Raw genomic sequence first — 25,032 nt, 5'->3', positions numbered from 1 at the left:
TGCTTTTGGTATCAGGGTGATGGAGGCCTCGTAGAATGAGTTTGGGAGTGTTCCTCCCTCTGTTATATTTTGGAAGAGCTTGAGAAGGATAGGTGTTAGCTGTTTTCTAAATGTTTGATAGAATTCGCCTGTGAAGCCGTCTGGTCCTGGGCTTTTGTTGTTGGAAGATTTTTAATCACAGTTTCAATTTCAGTGCTTGTGATTGGTCTTTTCATATTTTCCATTTCTTCCTGGTTCAGTCTTGGAAGGTTGTGAATTTCTGAGAATTAGTCCATTTCTTCCAGGTTGTCCATTTTATTGGCATAGAGTTGCTTGTAGTAATCTCTCATGATCTATTGTATTTCTGCAGTGTCAGTTGTTACTTCTCCTTTTTCATTTCTAATTCTATTGATTTGAGTCTTCTCCCTTTTTTTCTTGATGAGTCTGGCTAGTGGTTTATCTATTTTGTTTATCTTCTCAAAGAACCAGCTTTTAGTTTTATTGATCTTTGCTATCGTTTCCTTCATTTTATTTTCATTTATTTCTGATGTGATATTTATGATTTCTTTCCTTCTGCTAACTTTGGGGGTTTTGTGTTCTTCTTTCCCTAATTGCTTTAGGTGCAATGTTAGGTTGTTTATTTGAGATGTTTCCTGTTTCGTAAGGTAGAATTGTATTGCTATAAACTTCCCTCTTAGAACTGCTTTTGCTGCATCCCATAGGTTTTGGGTCGTTGTGTCTCCATTGTCATTTGTTTCTAGGTATTTTTTGATTTCCTCTTTGATTTCTTCAGTGATCACTTGGTTATTAAGTAGTGTATTGTTTAGCCTCCATGTGTTGTATTTTTTACAGATCCTTTCCTGTAATTGATATCTAGTCTTATAGCATTGTGGTCGGAAAATAACTTGATACAATTTATAATTCTTAAATTTACCAAGCCTTGATTTGTGACCCAAGATATGATCTATCCTGGAGAGTGTTGCATGATCACATGAGAAGAATGTGTATTCTGTATTTTTTTGGATGGAATGTCCTATAAATATCAATTAAGTTCATCTATTTAATGTATCATTTAAAGCTAGTGTTTCCTTTTTTATTTTCCTTTAGGATGATCTGTCCATTGATGAATGTGGGGTGTTAAAATTCCCTACTATGATTGTGTTACTGTTGATTTCCCCTTTTATGGCTGTTAGTATTTCCCTTATGTATTGAAGTGCTCCTATGTTGGGTGCATAAATATTTACAATTGTTATATCTTGTTCTTGGATCAATCTCGATCATTATGTAGTGTCCTTCTTTGTCTCCTCTAAAAGTCTTTAAAGTCTATTTTGTCTCATATGAGAATTGCTACTCCAGCTTTCTTTTGACTTCCATTTGAATGGAATATCTTTTTCCATCCCCTCACTTTCAGTCTGTATGTGTCCCTAGGTCAGAGTGGGTCTCTTGTAGACAGCATATATATGGGTCTTGTCTTTGTATCCATTCAGCCAGTCTGCGTCTTTTGTTGGGGGCATGTTATCCATTTACATTTAAGTTTATTATCGATATGTATGTTCCTTTTCCCATTTTCTTAATTGTTTTGGGTTTGTTATTGTAGGTCTTTTCCTTCTCTTGTATTTCTTGCCTAGAGAATTTCCTTTATCATTTGTTGTAAAGCTGGTTTGGTGGTGCTGAACCCTCTCAGCTTTTGCTTGTCTGTAATGGTTTTAATTTCTCCATCAAATCTGAACGAGATCCTTACTGGATACAGTACTCTTGGTTGTAGGTGTTTCTCCTTCATCACTTTAAATATGTCCTGCCAGTCCCTTCTGGCTTGCAGAGTTACTGCTGAAAGATCAGCAGTTAACCCTAGGGGGATTCCCTTGTGTGTTATTTGTTGTTTTTCCCTTGCTGCTTTTAATATATATTCTATGTATTTAATATTTGATAGCTTGATTGATATGTGTCTTGGCATATTTCCTCTTGCATTTATCTTGTATGGGACTCTCTGTGCTTCCTGGAATTGGTTAACAATTTCCTTTCCCATATTAGGGAAGTTTTCAATTATAATCTGTTCAAATATTTTCTCAGTCCCTTTCCATTTCTCTTCTTCTTGTGGGATACCTATAACTCGAATGTTGTTGTGTTTAATGTTGTCCCAGAGGTCTCTGAGACTGTCCTCAGTTCTTTTCATTCTTTTTTCTTTATTATGCTCTGCAGTAGTAATTTCCACTATTTTATCTTCCAGGTCACTTATCCATTCTAGTGCCTCAGTTATTCTTCTATTCATCCCTTGTAGAGAATTTTCAATTTCATTTATTTTGCTGTTCATCTTTGTTTGTTAGCACTTTAGTTCTTCTAGGTCCTTGTTAAAAGTTTCTCGTATTTTCTCTATTGTAGTTCCAAGATTTTGGATCATATTTACTATCATTATTCTGAATTCTTTTTTAGGTAGACTGCCTATTTCCTCTTCATATGTTATATCTGTTGGGTTTTTACCTTGATCCTTCATCTGCTGTGTGTTTTTCTGTCTTCTCATTTTGTTTAACATAATGTGTTTGGAGTCTGCTTTTCGCAGGCTGCAGGTTTGTAGTTCCTGTTGTTTTTGGTGTCTGTACCTAGTGGCTAAGTTTGGTTCAGTTCGTTATGTAGGCCTCCTGTTGTAGGGGATTAGTGCCTGTGTTCTGGTATATGAAGCTGCATCTTGTCTTTCTGGTGGGCATGTCCACGACCGGTGGTGTATTTTGGTATGTCTGTGGCCTTATTCTGATTTTAGGCAGCCTCTCTGCTAATGGATGGTGCTGTGTTCCTGTCCTGCTAGTTGTTTGGCATAGGGTGTCCAGCACTGTAGCTTGCTGGTTGTTGAGTGGAGTTGGGTCTTGGCATTGAGATGGAGATCTCTGGGAGTTTTTTCCCATTTGATATTACCTGGAGCTGGGAGGTCTCTTGTGAACCAGTGTCCTGAAGTTGGCTCTCCCACCTCAGAAGTACAGCACTGACTCCTGTCTGGAACACCAAGAGACTTTCTTCCACGTGGCTCAGAATAAAGGGGAGAAAATTTAGAAAGAACGAACGAAAGAAAAAAGATAAAATAAAATAAAGTTACTAAAATACAAAATAGACATAATTATTAAGAAAATACTTTTAGAAAGTAAAAAAACAAACAAACAATGGATGGAGAGAACCCTAGGACAAATGGTGAAAACAAAGCTATGCAGACAAAATCACACACAGAAGCATACACATACACATTCACAAGAAGAGAAAAAGGGGCAAAAATAATATATCTTTACTCCCAAACTCCACCTCCTCAGTTTGGGATGATTCGTTGTCTATTCAGGTATTCCACACATGCAGGTTACCTCAAGTTGATTGTGGAGATTTAATCTGCTCCTTCTGAGGCTGCTGGGAGAGATTTCCTTTTCTCTTGTTTGTTCGCACAGCTCCAGGGGCTCAGCTTTCGATTTGTACCCACCTCTCCGTGTAGGTCACCTGAGGGCATCTGTTCCCCCTCAGACAGGATGGGGTTAATGGAGCAGCTTATTCGGAAGCTATGGCTCAGTCTGAGGGGAGGGAGGGTATGGATGTGGGGTGACCCTGTGGCCTCAGCAGCTGGCGTGATGTTGCATCAGCCTGAGACACACCGTGCATTCTCCCAGGGAAGTTTTCCTTGGTACTCAGGACCCTGGCAGTGGTGGGCTGTACAGTCTCCTGGGAGGGGAGGTATGGATAGTGACCTGTGCTCGCACACAGGCTTCTTGGTGGCTGCAGCAGCAGCCTTAGAGTCTCATGCCCGTCTCTTGGGTCCGCGCTTATAGCGCTGGCTCGCACCCGTCTCTGAGCTCCTTCAATCGGCGCTCTTAATCCCCTCTCCTCATGCACCAGGAAACAAAGAGAAGAAAAAGTCTCTTGCTTCTTCGGCAGGTCCAGACTATTTCCTGGACTCCCTCCAAGTTAGCCATGGTGCACTAGCCCCCTTCAGCCTGTGTTCACGCAACCAACCCCAGTCCTCTCCCTGGGATCTAATCTCTGAAGCCCGAGCCTCATCTCCCAGCCCCCGCCCTCCCTGGTGGGTGAGCAGACAAGCCTCTCGGGCTGGAGAGTGCGGGTCGGCACTGATCCTCTGTGCGGGAATCTCTCCGCTTTGCCCTCCACACCCCTGTTGCTGTGCTCTCCTCCGTGGCTCTGAAGCTTCCACCCTCCACTACCCACAGTCTCTGCCCGTGAAGGGGCTTCTAGTGTGTGAATACCTTTCCTCCTTCACAGTTCCCTCCAGGTGCAGGTCCCATCCCTATACTTTGTTTCTGTTTTTTCTTTTTTCTTTTGCCCTACCCAGGTACGTGGGGAGTTTCTCGCCGTTTAGGAGGTCTGAGGACTTCTGCCAGCATTCAGTAGGTATTCTATAGGAGCAGTTCCACATGCATATGTATTTCTGATGTATCTCTGGGGAGGAAGGTGATCTCCTCATCTTACTCTTCCGCCATCTTAAAGCTCCTATTCTTTTTGATACAGTGGTAAAGGAGAATGTTTCCTTAATTTCTCTTTCTGATCTTTCATTGTTAGTGTATAGGAATGAAAGAGATTACTGTGAATTAATTTTGTATCCTGAAACTTTACCAAATTCATTGATAAGGTCTAGTAGTTTTCTGGTAGCATCTTTAGAATTTTCTATGTATAGTATCATGTCATCAGCAGGCAGTGACCATTTTACTTCTTTTCCAATTTGAATTATTTTTATTTCTTTTTCTTCTCTGATAGCCGTGGATGGGACTTCCAACACTATGTTGAATAAAAGTAGCAAAATGCACATCCGTGTCTTGTTCCTGATCTTAGAGGAAAAGCTTTCAGCTTTTCACTGTTGGGTATGATGTTAGCTGTGGGTTTTTCACATATGGATTTTGTTATGTTGAGGTAGGTTCCCTCTTTGCTCACTTTTTGGAGAGTTTTTATCATAAATTGATGTTGAATTTTGTCAAAAGCTTTTTCTGCATCTGTTGAGATGATCATATGGTTTTTATTCTTCAACTTGTCAGTGTGGTGTATCACACTGTTTGGTTTGCAGATATTGAAAAATCCTCATATCCCTGGGAAGAATTCCATTTGATCTTCTTGTATGATCTTTCTAATGTATGATTGTATTCAGATTTCTAGTGCTTTGTTGAAAATGTTTGTGTCTTTTGTTCATTGGTGATATTGGCCTGTAATTTTCTTTATTTATGATATCTTTATCTGATTTTAGTATCGGGGTTATGGTGGCCTCACAGAATAAGTTTGGATATGTTCCTTCCTCTGCAATTTTTGTTTTCGTTTTTTATTTTTATTTTCTTATTTTTTTCGGTATGCAGGCCTCTCACTGTTGTGGCCTCTCCCATTGCGGAGCACAAGCTCCAGATGTGCAGGCTCAGCGGCCATGGATCACAGGCCCAGCCACTCTGTGGCGTTTGGGATCTTCCCGTACCAAGGCACGGACCCGGGTCACCTGCATCGGCAGGCGGACTCTCAACCACTGCGCCACCAGGGAAGCCCCTCTGCAATATTTTGGACTAGGTTCAGAAGGATAGGTGCTAACTGTGCTCTCAACGTTTGGTAGAATTCGCCTGTATAGCCATCTGGTCCAGGATTTCTATTTGTTGGGAGTGTTTCTTTTGTAATTTTATTCAAGTATAGTTCATTCACAATGTTGTGTTTAATTTCTGCTGTACAGCAAAGTGACTCAGTTACATATATATATATAGATAGATAGACAGATATATTCTTTTTCATATTCTTTTCCATTATGTTTTTTTAAATCTTTATTAGAGTATAATTATTTTACAATGGTGTGTTACTTTCTGCTTTACAACAAAATGAATCAGTTATATATATATACATATGTTCCCATATCTCTTCCCTCTTGTGTCTCCCTCCCTCCCACCCTCCCTATCCCACCTGTCCAGGCGGTCACAAAGCACCGAGCTGATCTCCCTGTGCTATGCGGCTGCTTCCCACTAGCTATCTACCTTACGTTTGGTAGTGTATATATGTCCATGCCTCTCGCTTTGTCACGTCTTCCACTACCCCCTCCTCATATCCTCAAGTCCATTCTCTAGTACGTCTGTGTCTTTATTCCTGTTTCACCCCTAGGCTCTTCATGACATTTTTTTCTTAAATTCCATATATATGTGTTAGCATACGGTATTTGACTCTTTCTGACTTACTTCACTCTGTATGACAGACTCTAGGTCAATCCACCGCATTACAAATAGCTCAATTTCGTTTCTTTTTATGGCTGAGTAATATTCCATTGTATATTTGTGCCGCATCTTCTTTTTTTTTAACATCTTTATTGGGGTATAATTGCTTTACAATGGTGTGTTAGTTTCTGCTTTATAACAAAGTGAATCAGTTATACATATACATATGTTCCCATATGTCTTCCCTCTTGCATGTCCCTCCCTCCCACCCTCCCTATCCCACCTCTCCAGGCTGTCACAAAGCGCTGAGCTGATCTCCCTGTGCCATGCGGCTGCATCCCACTAGCTATCTACCTTACTACGTTTGTTAGTGTGTATATGTCCATGACTCTCTCTTGCCCTTTCACAGCTCACCCTTCCCCCTCCCCATATCCTCAAGTCCATTCTCCAGTAGGTCTGCGTCTTTATTCCTGTCTTACCCCTAGGTTCTTCATGACATTTTTTCCCCTTAAATTCCATATATATGTGTTAGCATACGGTATTTGTCTTTTTCTTTCTGACTTACTCCACTCTGTATGACAGACTCTAGGTCCGTCCAGCTCATTACAAATAGCTCAATTTCGTTTCTTTTTAAGGCTGAGTAATATTCCATTGTGTATATGTGCCACATCTTCTTTATCCATTCATCTGATGATGGGCACTTAGGTTGTTTCCATCTCTGGGCTATTGTAAATAGAGCTGCAATGAACAATTTGGTACATGACTCTTTTTGAATTTTGGTTTTCTCAGGGTAAATGCCCAGTAGTGGGATTGCTGGGTCATATGGTTCTTCTATATGTTGTTTTTTAAGGAACCTTCATACTGTTCTCCATAGTGGCTGAACCAATTCACATTCCCACCAGCAGTGCAACAGTGTTCCCTTTTCTCCACACCCTCTCCAGCATTTATTGTTTCTAGATTTTTGATGATGGCCATTCTGACCAGTGTGACATGATATCTCATTGTAGTTTTGATTTGCATTTCTCTAATGATTAATGATGTTGAGCATCCTTTCACGTGTTTGTTGGCAATCTGTATATCTTCTTTGGAGAAATGTCTATTTAGGTCTTCTGCCCATTTTTGGATTGGGTTGTTTGTTTTTTTGTTATTGAGCTGCATGAGCTGCTTGTAAATTTTGGAGATTAATCCTTTGTCAGTTGCTTCATTTGCAAATATTTTCTCCCACTCTGATGGTTGTCTTTTGGTCTTGTTTATGGTTTCCTTTGCTGTGCAAAAGCTTTGAAGTTTCATTAGGTCCCATTTGTTTATTTTTGTTTTGATTTCCATTACTCTAGGAGGTGGGTCAGAAAGGATCTTGCTGTGATTTATGTCATAGAGTGTTCTGCCTATGTTTTCCTCTAAGAGTTTGATAGATTCTGGCCTTACATTTAGGTCTTTAATCCATTTTGAGCTTATTTTTGTGTATGGTGTTAGGGAGTGATCTAATCTCATACTTCTACATGTACCTGTCCAGTTTTCCCAGCACCACTTATTGAAGAGGCTGTCCTTTCTCCACTGTACATTCCTGCCACCTTTATCAAAGATAAGGTGTCCATATGTGGGTGGGTTTACCTCTGGGCTTTCTATCCTGTTCCATTGATCTATCTTTCTGTTTTTGTGCCAGTACCATACTGTCTTGATTACTGTAGCTTTGTAGTATAGTCTGAAGTCAGGGAGCCTGATTCCTCCAGCTCCTTTTTTCGTTCTCAAGATTGCTTTGGCTATTCGGGGTCTTTTGTGTTTCCATACAAATTGTGAAATTTTTTGTTCTAGTTCTGTGAAAAATGCCAGTGGTAGTTTGATAGGGATTGCATTGAATCTATAGATTGCTTTGGGTAGTAGAGTCACTTTCACAATGTTGATTCTTCCAATCCAAGAACATGGTATATCTCTCCCTCTGTTTGTATCATCTTTAATTTCTTTCATCAGTGTCATAATTTTCTGCATACAGGTCTTTTGTCTCCTTAGGTAGGTTTATTCCTAGATATTTTATTCTTTTTGTTGCAATGGTAAATGGGAGTGTTTTCTTGATTTCACTTTCAGATTTTTCATCATTAGTATATTGGAATGCCAGAGATTTCTGTGCATTAATTTTGTATCCTGCTACTTTACCAAATTCATTGATTAGCTCTAGTAGTTTTCTGGTAGCATCTTTAGGATTCTCTATGTATAGTATCATGTCATCTGCAAACAGTGACAGCTTTACTTCTTCTTTTCTGATTTGGATTCCTTTTATTTCCTTTCTTCTCTGATTGCTGTGGCTAAAACTTCCAAAACTATGTTGAATAAGAGTGGTGACAGTGGGCAACCTTGTCTTGTTCCTGATCTTAGTGGAAATGCTTTCAGTTTTTCACCATTAAGGATGATGTTGGCTGTGGGTTTGTCATATATGGCCTTATTATGTTGAGGAAAGTTCCCTCTATTCCTACTTTCTGCAGGGTTTTTATCATAAATCATTGTTGAATTGTGTCGAAAGCTTTCTCTCCATCTATTGAGATGATCATATGTTTTTTCTCCTTCAGACTGTTAATATGGTGTATCATGTTCATTGATTTGCATATACTGAAGAATCCTTGCATTCCTGGAATAAACCCCACTTGATCATGGTGTATGATCCGTTTAATGTGCTTTTGGATTCTGTTTGCTAGTATTTTGTTGAAGGTTTTTGCATCGATGTTCATCAGTGATATTAGCCTGTAGTTTTCTTTCTTTGTAACATCCTTGTGTGGTTTTGGTGATGATGGCCTTGTAGAATGAGTTTGGGAGTGTTCCCCCCTCTGCTATATTTTGGAAGAGTTTGAGAAGCATCGGTGTTAGCTTTTCTCTAAATGATTGATAGAATTCGCCTGTGAAGCCATCTGGTCCTGGGCTTTTGTTGGAAGATTTTTAATCACAGTTTCAATTTCAGTGCTTGTGATTGGTCTACTCATATATTCTATTTCTTCTTGCTTTAGTCTTGTCAGGTTGTGCCTTTCTAGGAATTTATCCATTTCTTCCAGGTTGTCCATTTTATTGGCATAGATTTGCTTGTAGTAATCTCTCATGGTCTTTTGTATTTCTGAAGTGTCAGTTGTTACTTCTCCTTTTTCTTTTCTAATTCTATTGGTTTGAGTCTTCTCCCTTTTTTTCTTGATGAGTCTGGCTAGTTGTTTATCTATTTTGTTTATCTTCTCAAAGAACCAGCTTTTAGTTTTATTGATCTTTGCTATCATTTCCTTCATTTCTTTTTCATTTATTTCTGATGTGATTTTTATGATTTCTTTCATTCTGCTAACTTTGGTTTTTTGTTTTTTTTTACTCTTCTTTCTCTCATTGCTTTAGGTGCAAGGTTAGGTTGTTTATTCGAGATGTTTCCTGTTTCTTAAGGTAGGATTGTATTGCTATAAACTTCCCTCTTAGAACTGCTTTTGCTGCGTTCCATAGATTTTGGGTCGTCGTGTCTCCATTGTCATTTGTTTCTATGTATTTTTTTATTTACTGTTTTATTTCTTCAGTGATCACTTCACTATTAAGTAGTGTATTGTTTAACCTCCATGTGTTTGTATTTTTTACAGATGTTTTCCTGTAATTGATATCTAGTCTAATAGCATTGTGGTTGGAAAAGGTACTTGATACATTTTCAATTTTCTTAAATTTACCAAGGCTTGATTTGTGACCCAAGATATGATCTATCCGGGAGAATGTTCCACGAGCACTAGAGAAAAATGTGTATTCTGTAGTTTTTGAATGGAATGTCCTATAAATATCAATTAAGTCCATCTTGTTTAATGTGTAATTTAAAGCTTGTGTTTCCTTATTTATTTTCATTTTGGATGATCTGTTCATTGGTAAAATTGGGGTGTTAAAGTCCCCTAGTATGAATGTGTTACTGTCAATTTCCCCTCTTATGGCTGTTAGTATTTGCCTTATATATTGAGGTGCTCCTATGTTGGGTGCATAAATATTTACAATTGTTATATCTTCTTCTTGGATCGATCCCTTGATCATTATGTAGTGTCCTTCTTTGTCTCTTGTAATAGTCTTTATTTTAAAGTCTATTTTGTCTGATATGAGAATTGCTACTCCAGCTTTTTTTTGGTTTCTATTTGCATGGAATATATTTTTCCATCCCCTTACTTTCAGTCTGTATGTGTCTCTAGGTCTGAAGTGGGTCTCTTGTAGATAGCAAATATATGGATCTTGTTTTTGTCTCCACTCCACCAATCTGTGTCTTTTGGTGGGAGCATTTAGTCCCTTTACATTTAAGGTGATTATCGATATGTATGTTCCTATTCCCATTTTCTTAATTGTTTTGGGTTCGTTATTGTAGGTCTTTTTCTTCTCTTGTGTTTCTTGCCTAGAGAAGTTCCTTTAGCAGTTGTTGTTGAGCTGGTTTGGTGGTGCTGAACTCCCTCAGGTTTTGCTTGTCTGTAAAGGTTTTAATTTCTCCATCAAATCTGAATGAGATCCTTGCTGGGTAGAGGAATCTTTGTTGCAGATTTTTGTCCTTAATCACGTTAAATATGTCTTGCCAGTGTCTTCTGGCTTGAAGAGTTTCCAGTGAAAGTTCAACTGTTAACCTTATGGGGATTCCCTTGTGTGTTATTTGTTGTTTTTCCCTTGCTGCTTTTAATATGTTTTCTTTGTATTTAATTTTTGACAGTTTGATTAATATGTGTCTTGGCGTATTTCTGCTTGGATTTATCCCATATGGGACTCTCTGTGCTTCCTTGATTAACTATTTCCTTTCCCATATTTGGGAGGTTTTCAACTATAATCTCTTCAAATATTTTCTCAGTCGCTTTCGTTTTCTCTTCTTCTTCTGGAACCCCTACAATTCGAATGTTGGTGCATTTAATGTTTTCTCAGAAGTCTCTGAGACTGTCCTCAGTTCTTTTCATTCTTTTTTCTTTATTCTGCTCTGTAGTAGTTATTTCCACTATTCTATCTTCCAGATTACTTATCCGTTCTTCTGCCTCAGTTATTCTGCTATTGAATCCATCTAGAGTATTTTTCATTTCATTTATTTGTTGTTCATCATTGTTTGTTTCATCTTTATTTATTCTAGATCCTTGTTTAATGTTTCCTGCATTTTGTCTATTCTATTTCCAAGATCTTGGATCATCCTTACTATCATTTTTCTGAATTCTTTTTCAGGTAGACTCCCTATTTCCTCTTCATTTGTTAGGTCTGGTGGGTTTTTATCTTGCTCCTTCATCTGCTGTGTGTTTTTCTGTCTTCTCATTTTGCTTATGTTACTGTGTTTGGGGTCTCCTTTTTGCAGGCTGCAGGTTCGTAGTTCCTGTTGTATTTGATGTCTGTCCCCAGTGGCCAATGTTGGTCCAGTGGGTTGTGTAGTCCCCCTGGTGGAGGGGACTAGTGCCTATGTTCTGGTGGTTGAGGCTGGATCTTATCTTTCTGGTGGGCAGGTCCACATCTGGTTGTGTGTTTTGGGGTGTCTGTGGACTTATTATGATTTTGGGCAACCTCTCTGCTAATGGGTGGGGTTGTGTTCCTCTCTTGCTAGTAGTTTGGCATAGCATGTCCAGCACTGTTGCTTGCTGGTCGTTGAGTGAAGCTGGGTGCTGGTGTTGAGATGGAGATCTCTGGGAGGTTTTCACTGTTTGATATTATGTGGAGCTGGGACCTCTCTTGTGGACCAGTGTCCTGAAGTTGGCTCTCCCACCTCAGAGGCACAGCACTTACTCCTGCCTGCAGCACCAAGAGCCTTTCTTCCACACGGCTCAGAAGAAAAGGGAGAAAAAGTAGAAAGAAAGAATTAGTAGAAGCAGAAAGAAAGAAAGATAGAAAAAGAAAGAATGGAGGGAGGGAGGAAGGGTGGAAGGAAGGAGTGAAGGAAGCAGAAAAGAAAGACAGAAGATAAAGTAAAATAAAGTAAAGTAAGATAAAATATAATAAAGTTATTAAAATAAAGAAAATATTTATTAAGAGAAAAAGAAAACAAAAAAACGGACGCATAGAACCCTGGGACAAATGGAAGCAAAGCTATACAGAGAAAATCTCACACAGAATCATACACATAAACACTCACAAAAAGAGGAAAAGGGGAAAAAATCATAAATCATGCTCTCAAAGTCCACCTCCTCAATTTGGGATCATTTGTTGTCTAAAGGAGGGAAGGAAGGAAAGAAGGAACCAAGATAAAGTAAAATAAAATAGTTATTAAAATAAATACTAATTATGAAGAAATTTTTTTTTTTAAATAGGAATGGATAGAAACCTTGGACAAATGGTGGAAGCAAAGCTATACAGACAAAAATCACACACAGAAGTATACACATACACACAAAAAGTGAAAAAGGGGAAAAAATCATAAATCTTGCTGTCAAAGTCCACCTCCTTAATTTGGGATGATTCTTTGTCTATTCATGTTTTCCACAGATACAGGGTACATCAAGTTGATTGTGGAGCTTTAATCCACTGCTTCTGAGGCTGCTGGGAGAGATTTCCCTTTCTCTTCTTTGTTCTCACAGCTCCCAGGGGCTCAGCTTTGGATTTGGCCCCGCCTATATGTGTAGGTCACTGGAGGGCGTCTGTTCTTCACTCAGATAGGATGGGGTTAAAGGAGCAGCTGATTCGGGGGTTCTGGCTCACTCAGGCCAGGGGTAGGGAGGGGCACAGAATGCGGGGCGAGCCTGCAGTGGCAGAGGCCACCTTGACGTTGCACCAGCCTGAGGCACACCGTGCATTCTCCCTGGGGAGTTGTGCCTATATCACGGTACCCTGGCAGTGGCGGGCTGCACAGGCTCCCTGGAAGGGGGGTGTGGATAGTGACCTGTGCTCGCACACAGGCTTCTTGGCAGCAGCAGCAGCAGCCTTAGTGTCTCATGCCTGTCTCTAGGGTCCACGCTATTAGCCGCAGGTCACACCCATCCCTGGAGCTCCTTTAAGCAGCATTCTTAATCCCCTCTCCTCGTGCTCAAGGAATCAAAGAGGGAAGAAAAAGTTTCTTGCCTCTTTGGCAGGTCCAGACTTTTCCCCAGACTCCCTCCCGTCCAGCCGTAGTGCACTAACCCCCTGCAGGCTGTGTTCACGCCACCAACCCCAGTCCTCTCCCTGCGCTCCAACCGAAGCCCGAGCCTCAGCTCCCAGCCCCGTCCATTCCGGCGGGGGAGCAGACAAGCCTCTCGGGCTGGTGAGTGCCAGTCGGCCCTGATCCTCTGTGCGGGAGTCTCCCCGCTTTGCCCTCCACACCCCTGTGGCTACGCTCTCCTTCACATCTCCAAAGCTCCCCCCTTCTGCCTCCCGCAGTCTCTGCCCACGAAGGGGCTCCTAGTGTGTGGAAACCTTTACTCCTTCACAGCTCCCTCCCACTGGTGCGGGTCCCTCCCCATTCTTTTGTCTCTGTTTATTCTTTTTTCTTTTTCCCTACCCAGGTACATGGGTAGTTTCTTGCCTTTTGGGAGGTCTGAGGTCTTCTGCCAGTGTTCAGTAGGTGTTCTGTAGGAGTTGTTCCACGTGTAGATATATTTCTGGTGTATCTGTGGGAAGGAAGGTGATATCCGTGTCTTACTTTTCTGCCATCTTCCCGGAAGTCCCCCATTATGGTTTATCACAGGATATTGAATATGGTTCCCTGTGCTATACAGTAGGACCGTGTTGTTTATCCCTCCTACATGTTTGTATCTGCTAATCCAGAATTCCCAATCCTTCCTTCCCCCACCCTCCCCACCTTGGCAACCACAAGTCTCTTCTCTATATTTGTTAGTCACTTTTTGTTTCGTAGATATGTTCATTTGTATTGTATTTTAGATTCCACATAAAAGTGATATCATATGGTATTTGTCTTTCTCTTTATGACTTACTTCACTTAACATGATAATCTCCAGGTCCATCCACGTTCATGCAAATGGCATTATTTCATTATTTTTTTATGGCTGAGTAATATTCCGTTCTATGTATGTACCAGAACTTCTTTATCCATTCATCTGTTGATGGACACTTAGCAATGGTTGCTTCCATGTCTTGGCTATTGTACATAGTGCTGCTATCAACATAGAGGTGAATGTATCTTTTTGAATTATAGTATTGCCTGGGTATATGCCCACGAGTAGGATTGCTGGATCATATGGCACCTTTATTTTTAGTTTTTTGAGAACCTCTGTACTGTTTTCTATTATGGCTGCACCAATTTACATTCCCACCAACAGCGTAAGAGGGTTCCCTTTTCTTCACACCCTCTCGAGCATTTTTTATTTGTAGACATTTTAATGATGGCCATTTTGCCTGGTTTGAGATGATACCTCATTGTAATGTTGATTTGCATTTCTCTAATAATTAGTGATAATGAGCATCTTTTCATGCGCCTTTTGGCCATCTGTATGTCTTCTTGGGAGAAACGTCTATTTAGGTGTTCTGCCCATTTTTCATTTGAGTTATTTGTGTTTTTTTGTTATTGAATTGTAGGAGCTATTTGTATATTTTGGAAATTAAACCCTTGTTGGTTACATGATTTGCAAATATTTTCTTCTAGTCCATAGGTTGTCTTTTCGTTTTGCTTATGGTTTCCTTTACTGTGCCAAAGCTTATATGTTTGATTAGGTCCTATTTATTTTTGCTTTTTTTTCTGTTGCTGTGCGAGACTGACCTAAGAAAACATTAGTAGAATGTATGTCAGAGAATGTTTTGCCTGTGTTCTTGTTACCGAATCCATGCTCGCTCTGCTTGCCACATGACTGGTCAATAAATTGGGAGATGAGGTGTTGAGGCACGGAATATGACTTTTTTTGGGAAGCTGGCAGACCGAGAAGATGGCAGGTTAATGTCTCCAAAAAACCATCTTATCGGGGTCTGGATGCCCATTTGTTTTATAGAAGAGAAAGAGGGAGGAGGTGAGGAAGTAAAATAAAAAGGCTATGTCTTGCAAATATCTCCTGGAATGGCCAGCCTTGGGGAGGAGATGTGTTAATTTCTTCTTTCTTGCAGCCATTCACAGGTAGACAGGATCAGGATGTTTCCCTGAACAAAGGCACTTTGGTTTAACATTTACGCAGAGGGGCAGGGTTCCCCAAGGCAGGCCGTTATGTATAGACAGTATCCTGTCAGTGAACAAAAGTAACAGGAAGCAAAGGTTAAAGTAAAGAAACAGATCCAACATGGAGTCAGGATTGGCTCTTCCCTGTTACACTCTCTTCTAGGAGTTTCATAGTATCTTGTGTTATATTTAAGTCTTTAAGCCATTTTGAGTTTATTTTTGTGTATGTTGTGAGAGAGTGTGTTCTAGCTTCATTGATTTACATGTGACTGTCCAGCTTTCCCAGCATCACTTGCTGTAGAGACTGTCTTTTCCCCATTGTATATTCTTGCCTCTTTTGTCAACGATTAATTGCACATAGATGTATGGGTTTATTTCTGGGCTCTCTGCTCTGTTCCATTGATCTGTCTCCTTTTGTGCCAGAACCACGCTGTTTTGATTACTGTAGCTTCATAGTATTGTCTGAAATCTGGGAGGGTTGGTTATGCCTCCTGCTTTGTTATTTTTCCTCAGGATTGCTTTGGCAGTTCTGTGTCTTTTATGGTTCCATTTAAATTTTAGGATTATTTGTTCTAGTTCTTTGAATAATGTCATAGGTATTTTGTTTAGAGCTTTAAATCACAGATTCAATTTCACTACATGTAATTGGTCTATTCGTATTTTCTATTTCTTCCTGATTAAGTCTTAGGAGATTGTACCTTTCTGAGAGTTTGTCCATTTCTTCTAGGTTGTCCATTTTATTGGCATACAGTTGCTTGTAGTAATCTCTCATGATCCTTTGTATTTCTGTGGTGTTTGTTGAAACTTCTCCTTTTTCATTTTTAATTTTCTTAATTTGGGCCCTTTCCCTTGTATTCGTGATGAGTCTGGCTAAAGGTTTATCAATTTTGTTTAACTTTTCAAAGAACCAGCTTTTAGTTTCATTAATCTTTTGTATTGTTTTCTTAGTGTCTATTTAATTTATTTCTGCTCAGATCTTTGTGTTTCCTTCTACTACCTTTGGATTTTGTTTGTTCTTCTCTCTCCAGTTCCTTTAGGTGTAAGGTTAGCTTCCTTATTTGAGATTTGTCTTGTTTCCTGAGGTAAGCTTGTATTGCTATAAACTTCCATCTTAGAACTGCTTTTGCTACATCCCATATCTTTTGGATCTTCATGCTTTCATTTTCACTTGTCTCTAGGTATTTTTTATTTCTTCTTTGATTTCTTCAGTGATCCATTGGTTGATTAGGAGCATATTGTTTAGCCTACATGTGCTTGTGGTTCTTTTTGCAGTTTCTTTCTTGTAGTTGATTTCTAATCTCATAGCATCATGGTTAGAAAAGATGCTAGATATGATTTCAATTTTCTTAAATTTACCAAGGCTTGCTTTGTTGCCTAGCATGTGATCTATCCTGGAGACTGTTCAGTGTGCACTTGAAAAGAATATGTATTCTGATCCTTTTGGATGGAACACTCTATAGATATCAGTTAAGTCCATCTGGTGTAATGTGTCACTTAAGGACTGTGTTCCTTATTGATTTTATTTCTTTTCCTTGTCTGATTCCTTTGGTGAGGACTTCTAGTACTATGTTAAATACAAGTGGTGAGAGTGGACGTCTTTATCTTGTTCCTGATTTTAGAGGAAAAACTTTTAGATTTCATCATTGACTATGATATTAGCTGTGGGTTTGTCATATATGGCCTTTATTATGTTGAGATATATTACCTCTATACCAACTTTGTTTAGAGTTTTTATCATAACTGATGTTTAATTTTTTTCAAATGCATTTTCAGCATCTATTGAGATAATCGTGATTTTTCTTCTTCAATTTGTTAATGTGGTGTATCACATTGATTGATTTGCAGATACTGAAGCATCCTTTACATCTCTGGGATAAATCCTACTTTATCATTTTGTGTTCCGCTTAATAGGTTGTTCAATTTAGTTTGCTAATATTTTATTGAGGGTTTCTTATCTATGTTCATCAGTGATATTAGCTTGTAATTTTCCTTTTTTTGGTGGTATCTTTGGTTTTGGTATCAGGGTTATGCTTGCCTTATAAAATGAGTTCAAAAGTATTCTTTTTTGTTTAATTTTCTAGGAATTCTTTGAGAAGGATGTGTGTTAACTCTTATTTAAATGTTTTTAGAATTCATCAGTGAAGCCATTTGTCCTGGACTTTTGTTTGTTGGGAATTGTTTTTATTACTGATTCAGTTTTATTACTCGTAATTGGTCTGTCCACATTTTCTAGTTCTTCCTGGTTCAGTCTTGGAAGATTGTATGTTTCTAGGAATTTATCCATTTTTTTCTAGATTGTCCATTTTTTGGAGTATAACTGTTTTTAGTAATCTCTTATGATCCTTTTTATTTCTGTGCTATTAGTTATTTATCCTCTTTCCCTTCTGATTTTATTGATTTGGGCTCTTTCTCTTTTTTTCTTGATGAGTCTGGCTAGAGGTTTTTAATCTCTATTTCATTTGTTTCTGCTCTGATCTTTATTATTTCTTTCCTTCTACTAACTTTGAGTTTTGTTTCTTTCTTCTTTTTCTAGTTCCTTTAAGTGTAAGGTTAGATTGTTTGGCATTTTTCTTGCTTCCTGATATAGGTGTGGATCACTATCCACTTCCCTCTAATAACTGCTTTTGCTGTGGCCCATAGATTGTAGATCATTGTGTTTTTGCTTTCATTTGTCTCTAATTATTTTTTTATTTCCTCTTTGATTTCTACAGTGACCCATTGGTTGTTTAGTGCATGTTGTTTAGACTCCACATTTGTGGAGTTTTTTTTTTTAAGTTTTTTGTTGTTCTTGTACTTGATTTCTAGTCTCATACCATTGTTGGAAAACATGCTTTATATGATTTCAGTCTTCTTAAATTTATTGAGGCTTGTTTTGCAACCCAGCATGTGAACTGTCTTTGGAGCATATTCCATGTGCCCTTGAAAAAAATGTGTGTTTTGTTGTTTTTGGATAAAAAAGTGCTGTGTATTTGTATTATTTCCATCTATTCTAATGTGTCATTTAAGACCAGTTTTTCCTTATTGATTTTCTGTTTGGATGATCTCTCCATTGATGTAAGTGTGATATTGACATTGACTACTATTATTGTGTTACTGTCAATTTGTCTTTTAATGTCAGTATTTGCATTATGTATTTAGGTATTCCAACTTTGGTTTCATATATATTTACAATTGATATACATCTTGCTGGATTGACCCCTTCATCATTATGTAATGTCCTTCTTTGTCTCTTGTTACAGTCTTTGTTTCAAAGTCTATTCATCTAATATAAGTATTGCTACCCCAACTTTCTTTTCATTTCCATTTGGATGGAATACCTTTTTTATCATGTTACATTCAGTTCTTGTGTGTGTTTACATCTGAAGTGAGTCTCTTATAGGTAGCATATAGATGGTCTTGTTTTTTTAGTCATTCAGCCACTTTCTGTGTATTTTGATTGGAACATTTAATTTATTTACATTTTAAATAATTATCAATAGGTATGTATCAATACTTATTGCCATTTTGTTAATTTTTTTCTGGTTGTTTTTGTCTTTTTTATCTTTCTTCATCTTTCGCTCTCTTCCCTTGTGATTTGATGATTATCACCAGTGTTATCTTTGGATTCCTTTCTCTCTCTCTCTCTCTCTCTCTCTCTCTCTCTCTCTGTCTCGTGTGTGTGTGTGTGTATGTGTGTTATAGGTTTTTGCTTTGTGGTTACCATGATGTTCGTATTTCACAATATATATCATTATTTTCAGTTGATGATCTCTTAAGTTTGAACTCATCTAAAAACCCTGCATTTTTATACCCCTCTTATGTTTAATGTTTTTAACATCATATTTTCCATGTTTTTTATGTGTATTTCTTAACTACTTTATGTGTATATATAGGTGATTTTACCACTCTTGTCTTTTAACCTTCCTAGTAGTTTTATAAGTGGTTGACCTTTACTGTGCCTTTGCCTTTACCAGTGAGATTTTGCCTTTTGTAATTTTTATATTTCTAGTTTTGGTCTTGTCTTTGCTACTTATAGAAGTCCCTTTAGCATTTCTTGGAGAGCCATTGGTTTAGTGATACCTAACTCTTTTAGTGCTTGCTTCTCTGTAAAACATTCTCTCTCCTTCAAATCTGAAGATAGCCTTGCTGGGTAGAGTAGTCTTGGTTGTATGTTTTGTCCTTTCATCACTTTGAATATATCACTTTGGCACTCCCTTCTGGCTTGCAGGTTCTGCTGAAAAGTCAACTGAAAGTCTTATGGGAATCCCTTTGTATGTAACTAGTTGCTTTTCTCTTGCCGTTTTTAAGATTCCCTATCTATAATTTTTGCCATTTTAGTTATAGTGTGCCTTGGTGTGGATCTCTTTTTGTTCAGCTTGTTTTGGACTCAGTTGCTTCCTGGACCTGGATGTCCATTTCCTTTCCCAGGTAGGGGAAGTTTCCAGTTAATATTTCTTCAGATAAATTGTGTCCCTTTCTCTCTTCTCCTTTGGGACCCTTATAATGTGAATATTTGTACTCTTGGTATTTTTTCCAGAAATCTTTTAAAAGCTATCCTCATTTCTTAAATTCTTTTGTTCCCTTTTTCTGTTCAGCTTGGATGATTTACATTATTCTGTCTTTCAGTTCACTGATCTGTTTCTCTGTATCATGTCATGTACTCTTGATTCCTTCTTAGTGTTATTTTTGTTTTTTTTTTAATTTCAACTATTGTATTCTTCAGCTCTGTTTTATGGTTCTTTATACTTTGTAGCTCTTTGTTAGACTTCTCACTGTGTTCATCCATTATTCTCCCAAGTTCAATGAGCAGTTTTATGATCATTACCTTGAAGTCTTTATTGGGTAGGTTGCTCTCTTCCAATTTGTTTAGTTCTTCTGAGATTCTGTCTTGTTCCTTTGTTTGGAACATATTCCTCTGTCTCCTCATTTTGCCCAGTTCTCTGTGTTTATTTCTATTTATTAAGTAGGTCAGTCATGTTTCCTGATCTTGGAGAAGTGGCATTATGTAGGAGATATCCTATGGGGCCAATCAGCATACTCCACTCTGGTCACCAGAGCTATATGTCCTAGGGGTGCCCCATGTGTGTGCTGCATGGGTTCTTCTGTTGTGGTGGGGCCACTACTCTGGGTGTGCTGGCAGACAGGGCTGGCTCCCAGCCCAGTTGGTTGCCAGGCCCTGTGTTGTGGTGGCTGCCAGCCCACTGTTGGGCAGGGCTGGGTCCTGGCATGAGTGGCTGTTCATCCCCAGTGGTCCCAAGGCTTGTGCTGCCTTGATAGTAGGTGGGACCAGGGGCCTAAGTGACTGTCTGCAGGGTCTGGAGGGACCTAGGGCTGGTACCTCACCACTGGTGGGTGGGGTTGTCCCAGGGCAGCTTAATGTATGTGCCTATGGGGCTTTTATTTTTATCTTTGTTTCATCATATGTAACATGTCTTTCATTTCTCAGTTACTTTTAAAGTTTTCTCTGTATTGGGTTTTGAGCAATTTGGTTTGATGTCCCTTGGTGTATAATTTTCTTTATTTCTTTTACTTGGGGTTCACTGACCTTCTTTGATATGTGGGTTCATAGTTTCCATAAAATCTGGAAATTTTAGAGACATTATTTCTTCAAATATTGTTTTTTCCCTCTTACTTTCTGGGACTCTAATTGTAGTTGTGTGCTTTGTCAGTTGAAGTTGTCCCATAGCTCATTGATGCTCTGCTCTTTTGCTTGCTTGTTTTTCACTTTTTTTTTCTTTTTTATAGTGTTTATTGCCATGTCTTCACCAGTCTTTTTACCTGCCATCTTAAATTTGCCATTAATCCTATTTGGTTCTTTTTATTTTTTTGTCTCACATTTTAGTTTTCATCGCTGTTTTATTTGTTTCTTTTTATGTCTCTCTACTTAACTTTTGAACATATATTTCAGTTGTGGGTCAATTTTGATTGATTGATTTTTTTCTTTTCATTTTGCATTGTATTTTCCTTCTCTTTTGTATGCCTTGTAATTTTGGATAAGAAGCTTGACATAGTGAATTTTACCTTGGTGAGTGCTGGATGCTTTTGTATTCCCATTCTTGAGCTACTTTCTGAGTTAAATTAGGGAAAACAATTGATACTTTTGTGCCTTCATTTTAAGATATTTTTAGGCAGGACCAGAGTAGTGTTTAATCTAGGGATACTCACTACTCAGGCAGGTTTCTTTCAAGTTCTCTACCAAATACTCAATGAATATGAGATTTTCCAGTCTGACTGGTGGGAACAGGCAATATCCTTCACCCTGCATGAACTCCCATTTCCCTCTAATCTTTTCATACAGTTCTTCCCATGACCTTTGTTATTTTTTTCACCACATATGGGTTTGTGGTGAAGACACTTGAAAGAGACCCCCTACAGTGTTCTCTCTCTGCTCCTCTTACCTCTTCATTAATCTTTCTTGCTTTTTCTGCCCTGATCTTCCCTGACTCTCAGTTCTGCTTCATCACCACAGGGAATTTGCCAGGCTCTGCCTGAGTTTTCCTTACCTACCCAGCATCCTGAAAACTCTTTCAAGGTTCTAAGCTAGAGCAATCATAGGGCTTACTTGATTTGTTTCCCATCCTTTAGGGGTTACTTTCCTTCATTGCCTAATATCTGATCTCTTGAAAACTGTTGCTTCCTATATTTTATGGGTATGTTTTTTTGGAGGGGCTGGGTTTCAACCAAGTGAGTGAATCCAGTTCCTGGTTTTACATCTTGGCCAGAGGCACAGAAGTTCTGGGAACTTTAATCATTTTTATGATTATCATTTATGTCTGTTTTATTGATGTAATTCACTGTTATGTTCTTTTTAATATTATTTTTTCATTTATTTCTGCACATATGTTCTTTTTCCAATAGATTTTTTTGATTGGTTGTTCTACTCCTCTACATAGTTTCAACCAATTACACTATTCTTCAAATTCTGACATTACAGTGTAGTCTTTGGTTTCTCACTACCTCTGCTAGTGATAAAAAGTTCACAAATGCTTTTGTTTCTATATTAGAAGATGCTTGTTAAGGAGAGTTTAATTCTCCTTTCTATAAAAGATGCTTGGTAGAGAGTTTATTTTAAATTGTTACATCATTTAATAGATTTAAAATTGTGTTTTACTATGAGGTTATATTACATTTATAAGTTTTTATTACAACATAGAGAAAATAAGCATATTTACATTTACTCTGATGAAAAATATATGATATTCTGACCACTACATTGCTAGAAATCAGCTGCTAACCTTGGATTTATGTTTTGCTTTCTTTAGTATTTTATACAGTAAACCACCAGTTACTGAGCATATTAACAACATGGGACTCCCCTTCTATGATGTTGTATCTGTATACAGATACACTTATACTTTGGGGCCCAGATTACCAGCAAAGATCTATAGTTCCTTTCTCCTCCTGACCATTTAGCATATTCCACCATAGTTCCTGCTACTTTACATTTTTCTCCTCCCTCACTAACCACATTCAAGTTACACAGAATTGGTATCCCCTGATTTTAGAATGGTAAATAAGGATATGCTGTATTTTGAAAAATCTGTTTTAATATTCTCTTTTGACAGTTAACTATGCAGTATATGGGTTTTGTTTACCCTAATGATAGGTCAACTAAAACAGATTGCAAAGCTATTAATCCTCTCATACTTTGAGAAAATGTGAAATGATATATTTTACTAAAACCTTTAATGATATGTAGTTTCATGTATGTGTATATATATATATATTTTTTTTCATTTTAATTTAGGATTTGCTTTCCCATATGCTGCATATGGACCCACAGCAGCGGTACACTACAGAACAAGTATTAAAACACTCATGGATAACCCACAGAGATCAGTTGCCAAATGATCAGCCAAGTAGAAATGATACATCACATGTTGTTAAGGTAAAACAAACATACTTTTAAGCACTTTCTAAATGCTTGATACTAATAATGCCATTGCATGCCATCCACTGATGACACATATAATTACTTTAAAGTATCTTTATTTTTTAAAGGTATATTTATAGATTTTTTGTTTTGGTTTGCTTTTTTAAGTAACAAACTTCTTTAGCTACTGCCTTACTGATGATAAATAAAATTTTCTTGATTGTATTTGACTTGCTCTTAAGAGACACTGGGGCTAGGAGCAGACTAAATTCAAGTTTTGTATGGAAACAAAAGATGGCTAGTGGTTCCTAAATTAATAACCATTGGTTTCCATATTTATAGGCATTGAACCTAGATTTTAAAGTTTAGTGTTTTATCCATTTATCTCTTGATGGACACTAAGATGTTTCCATATCTTGGCCATTGTGATATTGCTGGAATGAACATGGGAGTGCAGATAATCTCTGAGGGTAAAGAAATTGTGATGTGTGTGTGTGTATGTGTATGGAATATATTATATATAGTAGAATATTACTCAGCTTTTTAAAAGGAGATCTTGCCATTTGCCACAACATAGATGAACCCATAAGACATTATTGCTAAGTGAAATAATGTAGACACAGAAAGAAAAATAGTACATGATCTCTCTTATATGTGGAATCTAAAAAAGTCATATATGTAGAAACAGAGAGTAGAACAGTGGTTACCAGGGGCACGGAGGTGGTGGAAATAGGGAGATATTGGTTAAGGTATACAAAGTTACAGTTATGTAGGATGAATAAGTCTAGAGATCTAATGTGAAGCCTGATGACTATAGTTAATAATACTATATTGAGTACTGGAAATTTTCTAAGATTTCACTCATCACACAAAAAGTGATAACTGTGTGAAGAGAAAATATGTTGACTAGCTTGACTGTAGTAATAATTTTACTATAGATATCAAAATAACATGTTATATGCCTTAAATGTATACAATTTGTATTAAAAATAAGATTTAAAAGATATTTAAAAGCAAATTCAAAGAGTTTTGAAAGACTGATAAAAATAATACATTTTAGTGTTTTAAAAATTTGTAAGAAGCATAGTTATTGAAGCAAAAAATATACAAGTAATCAAGTGTTAATGAATCAAAGGAGCATCAATGCACAGATTAAGGATTCTCAATTATTTTCCTGGGGGGAAGAAGTTGTATTCTAGTTAAATTTCTCATGATATAATGTGGAAGTTTTCTTACTTCCAGAGATTGTTATTCATTTTGTGATATTTCTCATTATTTTAGGGAGCAGTGGTCGCCACATATTCTGCCCTGACTCACAAGACCTTTCAACCAGTCCTAGAGCCTGTTGCTGCTTCAAGCTTAGCTCAACGTCGGAGCATGAAAAAGCGAACATCAACTGGCCTGTAAGATTTTTAGTGTTCCTCAGCCTAACTGGATGAATAAAAATTTAAATGTGTGGCTTTTTGTCTAATCTTATATCAAAGGCACTGTTTTCTACTACATTACTTGAATATTCTGTTTAAGCTTCCTTTTTTTAAGGGGGAGTGAGATTAAAAACATATACAGGTCCACAATATTCATACCACATTGTTTTTCAGTAGTGTCCAAGTGTTTATTTAAGTATAAAATTGGTACCTACAAGGTCCTACCAACTTCTCTGCACATTAACTTCTAAAGTTCCTTTCAAATAAAGTTACTTTAATAGTTTTTCTGGTTGTGTAAATTAATGGTTTGGGGAATCATTACCAACAATTAAGATGGAAGTATAATAGTATAATGCCAAGCAATGTCAGTATTTTTTAACATTAGATCCTGAAAGGATAGGCTTCTTTTTTTTTTTAAGAAAAACAAACAAAAAATGTATTGTAGAAGCTTATTGTGTGTAACCAAAGGACTCCGTTCATTTGACTCTGTAGTTACTAAAATGTAAACATAGTAGTTTGGTGCCAGATTAAAAAATCATTTATGCTAATATGTTAATTCCTAATATGGTTGATGCTAAATTTTACAGGAGAATTAAATCACAGATAATGTGT

At 37.7% G+C, this 25,032-nt stretch overlaps 1 protein-coding gene across 1 annotated transcript in view; it reads left to right on the top strand.

Annotated features, from left to right (window-relative positions):
* RPS6KA6 (ribosomal protein S6 kinase A6) overlaps window positions 1–24,454 on the top strand; it is a 135,502-nt gene extending 111,048 nt beyond the window's left edge. The window contains exons 20-21 of the mRNA XM_032620969.1: window positions 22,871–23,011; window positions 24,278–24,454. Of these exons, the coding sequence (XP_032476860.1) occupies window positions 22,871–23,011; window positions 24,278–24,403 (267 nt within the window). The 3' untranslated portion in view covers window positions 24,404–24,454. The remainder of the gene's footprint in view (window positions 1–22,870; window positions 23,012–24,277) is intronic.
* Window positions 24,455–25,032: the final 578 nt, after the last annotated feature.

This window comes from Phocoena sinus, chromosome X (assembly GCF_008692025.1).
Source record: "Phocoena sinus isolate mPhoSin1 chromosome X, mPhoSin1.pri, whole genome shotgun sequence".
NCBI lineage: Eukaryota > Metazoa > Chordata > Mammalia > Artiodactyla > Phocoenidae > Phocoena > Phocoena sinus.
The sequence above is the reverse complement of the archived record's forward strand: the minus strand, read 5'-3'. Positions and strand labels throughout refer to the sequence as shown.